The sequence below is a fragment of the Cynocephalus volans genome, chromosome 5 (assembly GCF_027409185.1).
Source record: "Cynocephalus volans isolate mCynVol1 chromosome 5, mCynVol1.pri, whole genome shotgun sequence".
Classification (NCBI taxonomy): Eukaryota; Metazoa; Chordata; class Mammalia; order Dermoptera; family Cynocephalidae; genus Cynocephalus; species Cynocephalus volans.
The window spans coordinates 110245186-110258239 of NC_084464.1; the positions used below are offsets into that span (position 1 = coordinate 110245186).

At 41.6% G+C, this 13054-nt stretch overlaps 1 protein-coding gene across 1 annotated transcript in view; it reads right to left on the minus strand.

Moving 5' to 3' along the window:
• Positions 1 to 12824, minus strand: part of SCML4 (Scm polycomb group protein like 4) — a 61796-nt gene extending 48972 nt beyond the window's left edge. The window contains exon 1 of the mRNA XM_063098186.1: positions 12648 to 12824. Coding sequence (XP_062954256.1) covers positions 12648 to 12803 — 156 coding nt within the window. The 5' untranslated portion in view covers positions 12804 to 12824. The remainder of the gene's footprint in view (positions 1 to 12647) is intronic.
• Between the last annotated feature and the right edge of the window lie 230 nt (positions 12825 to 13054).

Here is a 13054-nt window from a genome sequence, read left to right on the forward strand (position 1 = left end):
TTTTAAAATACCGGCAGGACCTGGCAGAATAAACTGGGTAAATGGAGAGGAAGAGAGAAGAGAGGCCTCTTCTTGGCAGCATAAAACTGGAAGAAGATTTGCTGACACAAAGGAGTTAATCCATGGCCAATAACCCTATACAGATGCTACTACAGTTGGCACCTTTACCTGAAATTCAAAACCTCAATCAAATAGGTATGGAGACTCCTCATCCAGGGCATGGCTGCCAGTGGCTGCTGGAGGGGCTGTGCTCTGCCTTGTTAAAATACCACGGTGAACTAAACTGGAAGGACAAAGTGTCCGTCCCCGCCAGCTGGAGTTTCCACAAAAGGGGCCAGGAATCTGGAATCAGCTCATCATTTTTTTCCATTATAGACACAAAATATGGGCCTGGAGAATGTCATGCTCCAGCTATCTTTCAGGGGAGGACCTTTGCTAAGACATTTGCTGGAGAATCACTAGAAAGAATTGGGAGGGGATCTGTTTGCAAACTGAGATGTGTGGCCAGAAGGATACTAAAGGGGAAAGGATCCACCGGTATAAAGTTCAAGTATTTTTCTAGAAATATGTAAGTCTGGCAGTAACAAAAGTATGAACTAAACAGTGTCTGACAGACTGACAGCAAGAGGTAGGTCATCTGAGAATGGAGAATGTGGCTGGGGACGTATGAAGATGTATATTGGCTCCTTGCACATCAGCAGAGGATAACTCAACAAAGCAAGTTTTAAAAGTAAGTTTTGGGTGGCAGTGGGCACATATAATGGAGCACTAGCTTTTGGATCTGGGTTCAAAGTCCAGCTGGTCCACTCACTAACTCTGTTCTAAAGCCTGTTACTTAGGCTCTTGGAGCCTGCCTTTCCTCATCTGTAAAGTACGGACAATAACACCCCCCCCACACAGGGATGGGGTAAGAATTAAATGCAAACGTTTAGCATAATGCAAAGTGAGAATTCAATAGATAATTGTCATTGTTGCTGTTAGTATTGTTATTATTATTTTTAGAAATTCCAGAAATGCAAATAAGTCCGAAGTTTCTTGTTCATGCAGCCATGACAGGAGGGAGAAATTGCCCATCTTTCCAGAGACCCAGCTACATTTTATACGCTTGTCACTTGGGATCACATCTTCACAAATCTTTGCAAACCCACCCTCCTACCTTACACCTTGCAGATGATCCCCTCTGAGAAATATGCTTCCAATACATCTTGAAATGATTCCTAAGTATTGCTTATGCAAGAGCTTCCTTTTCCAAGTTGCATCATTTAAGCTAAGTCTTAAAAGGAGAAAAATCATTCAATCAGACAGTTATTTATTCAACAAATACTTCTTGAGCACCTACTGTGTGTGCAGGAACTGTTCTAGGTGCTGAGGACTCAGCTGTTAGGGAGGAAGATAAAGTCCTGTTCTCAAAGAGAACAACCAGGTGACCAGAGCAGGCCTATAAGAGGGCAACATTTAAGTCAGGACCTGAATGGCAAGAGGTAGCCTGTTGTGACTGGAGATTTCCAGGCAGACAGAATAGCTCCTGTAAAAATCCTAAAGCCTGGCTTCTTCAAGGAACCAAGAAGCCAGGGTGGGCAAGAGGCAGCATGGCACAAAGATGAGATCAGCTAGGCGATCAGTGTCCGACCATGAGAGCTTTTAAGTCAGTGTTGTGAGCTGAATTGTGTCTCCCTAAAAAGACATGCATTCAAATCCTTATCCCCACCACCTGTGAATGTTGACTTTATCTGGAAATAGGGTCTTTGCAGATGTAATCAAGTTAAAGTGAAGGCATACTGGATTAGGGTGCCCCCTAGCCCAATGACAGGTGTCCTTATAAGAGGGATGTTTGACACAGACACAGACACCAAAGGAGAATGCCACATGATGACAGAGGCAGAGATTGGAGAGATGTGTCAGTAGCCAAGAAACACCAGGATTGTTAGCCACCACCAGAATCTAGGAAGAGGCAAGGAAGGATCGTCCCCTGGAGCCTTCAGAGGGAGCCTGGTCCTGCCCACACCTTGATTTCAGGTCTCTAGACTCCAGAAGTGTTGTTTTATGTCACCCAGTTTGTAGTACTTTGTTACAGTAGCCCCAGTAAACAAACACAGTCTGGATAAGGAATTTGGATTTTATTCTAAGAGTTATGGAAGCAATTAAAGAATTTTAAGCAGGGACACACACCCAGTTGTGTTTTCTACAGGTAAATATGGCTGCTGTAGAGAGAAAGGGTGGCAGCAGGGGAGGCAAAATGGAAAGAAGAACTCCATGGGGAGGTTACCACACAGTCAGGCAAGAGACACTGGTGGCCAGGCTAGGGCGGACGCAGTGAAGGCAGAAAGAGTTGGTTGCAGTCAGGAAGTACTTCGGAGATTGAATTGAGCTGATGGGTGAGAGAGAGCACAAAAGCTAGGATAAGTTCTAGATCTATTCACAAATCTTTGCTTTGATGGTATATTTTTATTATGTTGGTTTTAAAACATTAGCATTTGTTTACTTATTGCTGATTTAGTTAATTTTGGTGGAGTAATAATGCTAGCTTTGTCTCTGAGTTTTAAACCATTTCTCCTCTAACACTCAAGCAGTAGTAGAATGGGACCTTCAGATTGGAAGAGGACAAGTTCTGTGCAGGACTTTGGGAGAGGACACAAAGAGAAAGAGAGAAGCCACATTTCCTCATCTGGAAAATGCACATGGAGAAAATGGCATGGATTTCAGTCGGCAACTTCCCATTGCCCATGCACTGCAGGGCAATGGCCTGAACATGGGACTCAGGGACAGCGACTGGCGTTCAGATCCTGTTCAGCTGCCAGCTCACTAGGACTCTGAATAACTCACTCAATGCCTCTGTACTTCATCTTGCAAAGCCATTAAATTTGTTAGAGCTGTTGGTGTCTAAGCTCTGGCCTACTCACAATGTCATGTATGTAACTTGCATTAGACTACTTTTGGAAACATTAAAGAATATGAAACAAAACCAGTGTCAGTACCATATTTTGAATGTTGAGTAGAAGAAATGTAGTATTCTAAATTGCTTTGAAGTTCTGTTTTGGGTAATATAGAAAACTAAGTTATTAGGATCAATTGAAAACAACTACAAATAGCAGATAAAATGTAAGAAGAATAAAAGTATGGAGGAATTGACAATATATGAAGAATAATCATGCCAAAATATAAGTGAAATCTGGGCCTTGGGAATTGCTGTGGGCCCCAGAGCTCACCCAAAGGGCTACAATCACAGGGTAAGAGTGAACCAGCTGTAAACTGGTCCCACCCTTCCCCCACCCCTACCTGGCTATAAGAAAAGTTTCCTGGACACTGGGAGAGGGGTGTGCAGAATCTCTGAGAAGATACAACCTCAAGCCAGACCTCACACAGATTTGCAGCCCAAGTTCACAGAACTTGAGTGATCAAGAAAACATCAGGCTATGAATTTATTTTGACAATTACCCAATCTGGCAGTACCCCAGGTACCTAGAAAAACCAAAGCAAACACAAGTCATCTCTGGAGAAAGTTCTCAAAGAAATCCCCCAAATAATTTTTCTTTCTGTTTTTTTTTTTTTAAGATGACTAGTAAGGGGATCTTAACCCTTGACCTGGTGTTGTCAGCACCACGCTCTCCCAAGTGAGTGAACCGGCCATCCCTATATAGGGATCCGAACCCGTGGTCTTGGTGTTATCAGCACTGCACTCTCCCAAGTGAGCCACAGGACGACCCCCAAAAATAATTTTTCAAAGTCAATGAATAACAGTGCAAAATATCCAAGCACACAAGAAAGCAAGCAACCAAAGAAAGAATGAGCAATAAAAACACCCAGCAATAAAACCCCAGAAATACTTGAGATATTTCAATTATCAGACTTAGATTATCAAAACATCCATGATATTATGCATAAAGATACAAAGGACAAGCTTGAAAATATCTCTGGGGAACAAAACACTACTAAAAATAACAGTAAATTTGAAAAAGGACAAAATTTAACTTTTATAGATAAAAAATACAGTAACTAAAATTAAAACTAAATGGATAGATTTAACAGCATACTAAACATAGCTAAAGAAAGAATTAATGAGCAGAAAGCTATATCAGAAGAAATTATCCAGGAAGCAGCAGAGACAGATAAAAACTGTGGAAGACAAGTTAAAAGATATAGAAAATAGAAATTTTGACATTAGAGTTTCAGAAGGAAAGGATATAAAGAATGGAAAAGAAACTATATTTGAAGAGATAACGGCTGAGAAGTTTCTAGAGCCAATGAAAGATTCCAACCCACAGATTCAGGAAGCCCAATAAATCCTAAATAGGATGAATAGAAAAGGAATTCACATGTAGACACAACAGAGTGAATTGTAGAACACCAAAGGCAAAGAGAAAAATCTTAAAATTAGCTTTAAAAATACAAATTACTTTCCAAGGAACACCTAAATAAGCTACATGGAAAGCTGAGTTCTCTACAACAATGAACCCCAGAAGACAAATGGAATAATATCTTCATCATGCTGCAAGGAAGTAACTGATAATCTAGAATTAATTCTACACCCAACAGAAAAAATTTTTTTTTCAAAAATGAAGGTGAAATAAAGATAATTCCAGACAACAAAAACCAAGAGTTTATCCCTACAGGACCTATATTAAAGGGACTTCTAAAAGATGTACTTCAGGCAAAAGGTAAGTGACCTTAGGTGGAAGGTCTGAGATCCAAAAAGAAGAAAAAAATTTTTTTAAGTTGTAAATAATCAGGTAAATCTAAATTAAAATTACTGTCTAAAACAATAGTAATTATGTCTTAAGGGGCTAAAAGAGCAAAAAGAATTAAAATGTGTGACAGCAATAACATATAAGTGAGGAGGATAAATGGAGTCAAAGTGTCCTAAGGTCCTTCTATGAGTGTCACCTAGGAAGAAGTAAAGATGTAATTTTTAGAAGACTCTAATAAGTAAGTATGTTATAATTTCTAGAACAACCATTAATACAATGGAAAACAGAGTGCTGAACTTCCAATGAATAGAAAAGAAAACATTAAATTTTTTTTTAAAAGGTAGGAAAGACAGGAAAGAGGTAAGAGGAACACAGAATGGGTGGGACAAATAGAATACAAAAATTAATACAGATTTTAACACAAGTTTATCAGTAATTTCTTTAAACATAAGTGGATTAAGTGCCTCATTAAAAGACACAGATTGTCATAGTGGATGTTATGAGTTGAAATGCATCCCTCAAAAAGAAGTTGGAATCCTAACCCGCAGTCTCTGAGAGCGCGAGCTTATTTGAAAGCAGAGCCTTTGGCGATGATCAAGTTAAGATGAGTTCATTAGGGTTGGTCCTCATCCAACATGACTGGTGTCCTCATACCAAGAAACCTGAATGCAGAGGCAGACACATACAGATAGAGAATGATGTGAAAATACAGGGAGAAGCCACCTACAAGCCAAGGAAAACCTGACACTGTCAGAAGCTCGGAGAGAGACACGGAACAGATTCCTCCTTACAGAACTCAGAAAGAACCAATACTACCCGCACCTTGATCTCAGGCTTCTAGCTTCCAAAACTGCCAGACAATAAATTTCTGTTGTGTAAGTAGTCGCCCAGTAGGTTGCATTTCGTCACAGCAGCCCTTGGAACCTAGTCCATTAGATTCTTTTAAAGTCATGCACTCCCTCCTCTCCTTCCCCGCCTGTTATGGACTGAATGTGAAGGTATTTGGAGGTGGGGCCTCTGCGAGGTGATTAGGTTAGATGAGGTCATGAGGGTGGGGCCTCCACAGTGGGATCGGTGTCCTTGAAAGAAGAGGGAGAGAGACCAGGGATCCTCCATCTCCACCATGTGAGGACACAGTGACAAGCAGGCCATCAGCAAGAGAGCCTTCACCAGAACCAAACCCTGCCAGACCTTTCTCTTGTACTTTCCAGCCTCCAGAACTGTAAGAAAGAACTGTGTTTAAGCCACCCAGTCTGCGGGATACGGTTACGGCAGCCCAAGCAGACTAATACCCACCTCCATTGAAGGAAGGATAGCTTTGTCGTGTCATTGCCCATAGTTTTCCTTGGGGACATATTTCTCTTTTAGACTCATACTCTTTCTTCATACAAAACTCTCTCAGGGTTCTGAGGAGATGCTGTGAGGGGAGCAGAGTTAGAGGATGTTCAATAACTCACCATGTTTAACCCCAGACTTTAGTCTAAAAACTCGCTTGCTGGAAATGAAACTGGTTCCAGTAACAAGTCTGTGGCCAATGACCTAATTCCATTCCTAGGAGTCAGCCCGCAACTGGGTCTACCCCCCGCCTTTTCTCCCTGCACTCAGAGTAGAGATTAAATACCCCAGAGATGGAGAGGCCAGGATCTTGTGGCCTATGGCCTGCTTTGGTCAAATCTGGGATCCTAATTAGATAATCTTTACACTAAAATTTCCCTAGGAAAATAAAATTATCCAAACAAAATATACTGCCTATTTCCCAGGGAAGGCAGAAGGGGATGCCTGGAGGTGGCAGGAGGGTGGTCCAGCTTTCTGTGCCTTTCAGAGATGCAGGTGATGTGTGGATGGGATGAGCACGCTAAAGCTTCCTCCCACCAACCCCATGTTGGCTTCAGATTCTCGTCTGGGTCCAGAGAGGGGCTGACTCTGGTGAGGAGGTGGGGAGGGTGCTGCCATGCCGGGGGTAGGGAAGAATGGCTCCATTTCCACCTGACAGGGAGAGGCTGAGAGAGGAAACCGTGAAGCCAGTACTGCATGGGTACCAACAGAGAGAAGGAAGAAAAAAAAAAAAAATACCATCACTGGACAAAGTGGAATTCAGAAAAACAGGTCTATCCATCAGAGTCATTTAATGGAATACTGTCCACTATGCCCTGACACTTCAATAGTCTTTAGTAGAAACGACACATTTCCAAGCATGTTTGGAGCAATTGGATTTCTTACAGAAAGTGGGGAAGAGGCCAACTTCTGTGTGCATCAGCAGCCACGGGGGCAAAACAGTCAGCCCTGCTGATGAGAGAGGGGACATGGGACATCTGGTTACAGGCATCCTGTGCATAGCCGAACACAGAGCAGTGGGATGCTGGAGCTGGTTTAGATTAGTCCCTAAGAGAGGACTGTTAAATTTTCAGAGATATTGCAAGGTGATTATTAAATACAGCCACTATTAAAAATGAAAGTATATACACTTTCAGCTAAATAAAGCGTATTGAAAACAAAAGTAATAAATACTCAAAACTCATCACTTTCTAATTATTTTACTATTGTATCTGTATTTCCAAGGGGTGCTGCCGCACGTCTTTTCTGAACTCCACGTTCAGGGATGTCACATTGGTGGCTTGAAATTGGCCATGTTGGGAATATTTACACCTTGAAAATTAGCAATGCTACAAATTAGGTCTGGATTTATTATTTGGTTCATTTATAGACTTAAAGTGACAAAGAAGATGTTGAAAACGCAGATTAAACTTAAAAAGTATGTTGTGTCTGTAGCTGTTACATTGTGAATTGTTTTCAAAAACTACTGTCCAATTCGGCAAGGAAGTCATTCACAATCTTGACCATCAAGAGAAGCTCTGACATATAACTTCACTATCGGAATTCATCTCACTCCTTAACATTAGTGAAAAATATCAACAAATATTTGTGTCAGAGCTGCGCTCAGAGTGCTGGTTGCTGTAAAGCATTTACCAGCTGACCACTGCCCCCGACCCACTGCTGCGTCTCACCCCGACCCCTGCTCCAGCCCTCAGAAGACACAGGAGGGACATTTCCTACCCAAAGTACTACACAATGTCCAACCAGAGGGAATGGCCTCTGCCTTGTGGCTGTGTAATCATTTCTCCCATGGGCCACAGGTGGCACTTCATAGCTACCGTCAGCAAGAGGACCTCAGAAATAGGCACAGGAAAGGTTATTAGATATCCACTCTTCCCTTTCACACTGTGAAGCCACACTTGGTATTCATAAGTACAACTCCAAGGCAATCCAAGGTGTGGATCATCACAGAACAGTGAAGCCAATTCAACAGTTTTAATGAAAACACATTTTAGAAAGAGTCTTTAAGCAAATGTTGAAAGAAACAAACGAAATCCCTTCCTACTTAAGTTTGAACATCCTTTAATTGGGATTTTTGTGAACTTGACTTTCTCATTACAAAGTGCCAAGAACATAAACTTTTGGGGGAAAAAATAAAGATGACAATAAGAAAGAGGGGACAACACATTCAAAGTATGCTAGGATTACAAAATGCTGTATTTACCATGTAAATTAGAAAATTACTTACTTTACCCAGTGAATTTTCTGGTTAACAGAAGACTGTGCTTTAGATACTTAGCAGAGGCTGCTGGTCGTTCCCAAATATCCATTCTCCCTTCTTCCTTTAATAATGGAATTCCTGAATTTTAGCTGATCACCTGGCAACCAGCACTGCATTTTCCAGCCTCCCTTGGGGCTATGTGTGGCAAGTGACTAAATTCTGGCTGGTGGGATGCACATGAAAGGAGGGTGGAAGTTTGAGGGTTGGGCCCTCCAAGGGAAAAGGCATGCCTTCCCATCGCCTCTTTGTTCCCATTCCGCTGGCTGGAATAGTGGAATCATGGGAACTGGAGCAGCCAGTTTAGACCAGGAGGTAGCAACCGGGTGTTAAGAATGGCCGAGCAACAGTATAGAAGGAGCCTGGTCCCCACACCACCGAGCCATCCATCGCATCAGCCCCGACAGCCTTCCCAGACTGTAACTGTAACATGAGGGAGAAATCAGCTTCTGCCTTCTGTAAGCCACTGTCATTTGGTCTTTGTTAACAGCAGCTGCATTTATGTCCTGAATGATACAATTACCAAGATTTTAAAACATTTTGGCCCTTTTTTTTTTTTAAGTATTTCAGGGATGATATCTTTTCTAGAATATGTCGCACTTTTCTTAACTCATGAAAACAAGCAAACAAGACATAATTTACTCTTTTTTGAATGTAGAAATATAATTACTATTCCGAACAGTAAAGAGGTTATCGAGGTGTAGAGGGCTACTGACCAGATAGTAAATGGCCTCAGGGTATGGGGCTTGGTTCATTCATGCCTATACCTGCAGTTTTTCCGACTCTCACTATCAAACTGTCAACGATCAAGTAAGAAAATACATGTAAAGTGCTTCCACCCAGAGCCTTAAACATCAAAGTGCTAAGCAAATCCTACGAATGACTGTCATTGCTATTAGTATTAATTATTATTATTATGTATGGGAAACAAATAGCTGTTTTTTAAACCCAGCATTTTTTCCTTCCTGCTTAAATCAGAATCCCAACCATAAAGACACAGAAGATAAAAAATAATAATAATTTTTTAAAATCCCACTATTTGGCGACATTATTATCAGCTGCATCTACAGGATGGAAGCAAAGATTTGTGCTTGGTGCAGACACTCCCTGCCTCTTCAAAAAGAGCTCAATGGTCTTTTTAGTCATAAACTATAAGGAAAATCTACCTGTTGGTTTTGGGGCGTCTCTGAACTAAGGACCTAAATCAATTACCAGATGCTTCTGAGAGGTAGATGTTCTGTTTGAAAATAACCTTGAAGAAGGTTATTTTCATAGCAAAGTATGGCTCTTCATAGAAAATATGATGTTAAGAGGTTTTTGGTTCCTGTGACTGGGACAAGAAGGGGGCAGTAAGGCCATAAAAGTAATGCTCTCACAGCTGTGAGGAGGCCCATCAATGTGGCTGCAGGCTGGGGCCAAAAGGAGATGACCAGACGGGCCCTGGGAGGGGTCTATCTATGAACTCCAGAGCACTGACATCTGACTGCCAGTTTAACCTTTCCTTTTCTGCCCGTAGTTCACTGGCTTTATCCTCAAGACTGGGAAAAGGGGTTAAATGTCATGGCCTGTGTAAATTGTGCTTAGATCTTAAAGAGAGAGGCTAGAGTCTATCCTTGGACAAGAGAGAGTTCTCACATGTGCAGAGGCACAGAGGGGATTGACAGAGCAGCGTGGGGCAGCACCAGGCAAGAAGTGACAAATGTCAGCTTGTGCTACAGAAAGCATGACAAAGCATCCTCAGAATCTCCTGGAGAAGAATATGATAAAGGCTCAAAAACATATTATTTTATTATGATAACCTTATTAATATGAACATATTATTATGATAATGGCATTATTGATATAACAAAATTATATCATGTGATAATAGTGATAATGTTATTCTATTATTTTATTGTTTTATACTATTAATATGTTATCTATCATACTATTATAACCTGATTATTATTATCCTCTCAGCGTCCAGCTGTGTGTGCAGTCTTCTCCCCCAAAACACCTTCCCTTTCATATCTAAGGCCACTAAACTGCTGTAACTGAGTCTATAAGAAATGTGTTTACAGTAAAGGTAAACAGACTCTGATGAAGGGCTTGGAAGCATTTTTTAGTAATAAAATACAAGATCTTTAAGGTTAGATGAAGTAATATCTTATTTTGCTTGGTTAGGGTTTTTTTTAAACAACTTCTGGCTCCCCAGCTGTGTCCCAGATAGTAAAATTTGCCAAATTAGTGGCCATTTGGTAAATAAAGTGAAACTGTACAATTTCCTTGCTGGCTTCTCCACAATTAAAGTCCTTTTATTAATGGTAAAAAGGGGTCTCAGGGTCTAGAAAAGTGTGAAAATAAAACTAGGGAGACTTAATAGGTTGCCAACTTTCTTTTACCAACTAAGGACATTTTTCAAATCACCAAATTCAATCAACATTCAACATTTTATAAAACAAAGAACATTGACCACCACAATAGGAGGAAACAGATACTTCAGAATAGAGGACAATCTTTTAAGTGGAATCAAGTTAGTTAAATGAAGACTTTCAAATGGCTCTTATTTTTTGGGTGTCACCATGGATGGTTGGGAGCTTCACACAGACTGGCACCTAATTGGGAACTATTCCTCTAGAACAGTAAGCCCGTAGCTTGGGAAGGTGTCTGGCATCTGTCAGTTTCAAACAATTTCCCTACATTTTTCTAAATATATAGAAAATGTACTCAAGGAAGAGCTGAGGCCTGGTGTCTCCAGAAAAGCAACCTTGTGGGGTAACCGCAGTAGACCTGCCTGCTTTTCGCAGCACCTGTATTGTCAGCCAACCAACCCAAAAGCCTTCTTCCTGATCTGAGGTGTCTCTGAGTGTTAGGAGCACTAAAAACTGTCCTTCTTAGGAGACAGGAAAATTGCAAAATCAGGTTCATTCCATGGAGTGAATTTCCATTCTTCCTGGCCCCAGAAATGCTCTGTCTGTTGATAGTTTTCAGTCTTGGGTCACAGCCCCCAGGGGAGTAGGAAAAAGACCAAACAGGAGAGAAGAGTTTTCAGTATATTTCTTCAGATCCTGGTTTCGCTTCCTGGATCCACAAATGAAAGGGCTGAGCTGCTCCAGCCCTCCAGATGCAATTCCCAGATGCCAGCAACCGCACAGGTAGCTGAGCAGGGCAGACCCGCCCCACGCCAGCCTCTGAGACACGATTCTAAAGCTGGCATGCCCATGGGAAAAGGAGGTTTTCTTTGTTAGAAAAATAACCAGTGACAGAAGACTTTACCTCATGATATGGCTAAGTAAAAGCTTCTTTTACTAAAACCAAGGACCCCCAAATAACTTTGAGTAATCTCCCCCACCTACTGTTTTTATTTTCCAGCATTTGGAAGAACTGTGGAGAACCAAAGGGATAAAGGTCAAATTTATTACCAACTTTCCCAGGAGCTGTGTTTTTCCACTGACCTGAAATAATTTCCATCCATTTTCCTAAATACATGGAAGTTAATTTTCAATTTGCATTTTGCTTTCAGTATTCAGGTCTCAAAATGGAAACATAAGCCTAAACTTCAAAAAAAAAAAAAAAAAAGAAGGAAAACTTCTGCATTTCATTTTCTAATGCCTGAAAAGCTTGTGGAGAACAAGCTTAATGTTCTTTCTTCTCTAGTAGCCTCTTCGAAAACGTCTTAGAGGAAAAGCTCTCCCTCGGGTTTGGGTTGGTTTATGTGATCGTGGTTACATCAGAGGATTTATTCTCCACCCCAGCCTCTCCAAATCACTGTTAATTCTTAAAAAAGAGTCATGGGATTTTAATTTTGCCTGATAGGCCACTCTGTCGCCAAACTTAACGTCAGCACATTTTATTAGTGGGAAACTGAATTTACACCCTGAATTTTCATTATGAGTCCCCATGTTGAGGCTGTGTTTGGAAAGATTCTTCTATGTTCTTTGACACTGGTCTGCTTGCATTATTAATTTAAATGTCTCAGGAATGTCATCTGCTTCTACTAAAATAAATGACGAACAAGTTCTGGAAAGTGGCTTTGAGGGCTGCCGTAGTAGGAACAGTCAGGGGAAAGCTCAGTGTCTGAGGCGCTAATTTAGGGGTGAGGTTTAATAATGTGTGTTTAGTTATGACCCTAAAGTCGGCTCGCCCTACAGCTCTCCCCATCTGGTGCAATTTGCTTTCTCCACTCATAAAAACGCAACCACAGCATGTGTTCTGTGCCATGTTGTAACAATGAGGCCTCGTCCATCACAAGCTGCATTGAGAGAAACTCATTTCTCAGCCTGTCTTTGCCAAGCTCCCAACCTTTCCCTGCATTTTGCAGTGGAGTTCTGCCAAAGCACCCACACCCCAGCCCTATACCCTTTTGGAGAAAGAAGACGATGGAACCATACCTTGTGCCCGGGTTTCCGCCCTCTTTTCTTTGGGATCTTCACTGCTGGTAAAGAGCCAGCTGAAGCAGCATAAAGGCTATGAGCTGGCATCTTCGTGGGCGTGGAGTGAAGTGGGGGCCGGCCTCGCTTTCGCCCTGGGGTCCTCTGAGACTGCATCTCTGCTGGTGCCAGTCTTACGGAATGAAGTGACAAATTGCTCACAGGCAGAAGAGGTGCTAAGAATGTGTCCAGACACAATGCAAAACAAAAACAGAAGTGTTCGGTTTGCAAGGCAAACGTGGATCTGGTTTGGTGATGCTGGTGTAATCTACCACTTATTAGAGGTGAAGACCAAATGCAAGAGAGCCAGGCACCACTAGAAGCATTTACAGTGATGTGGGGCCCTGGGCACTTCACTGGTCCTCTGG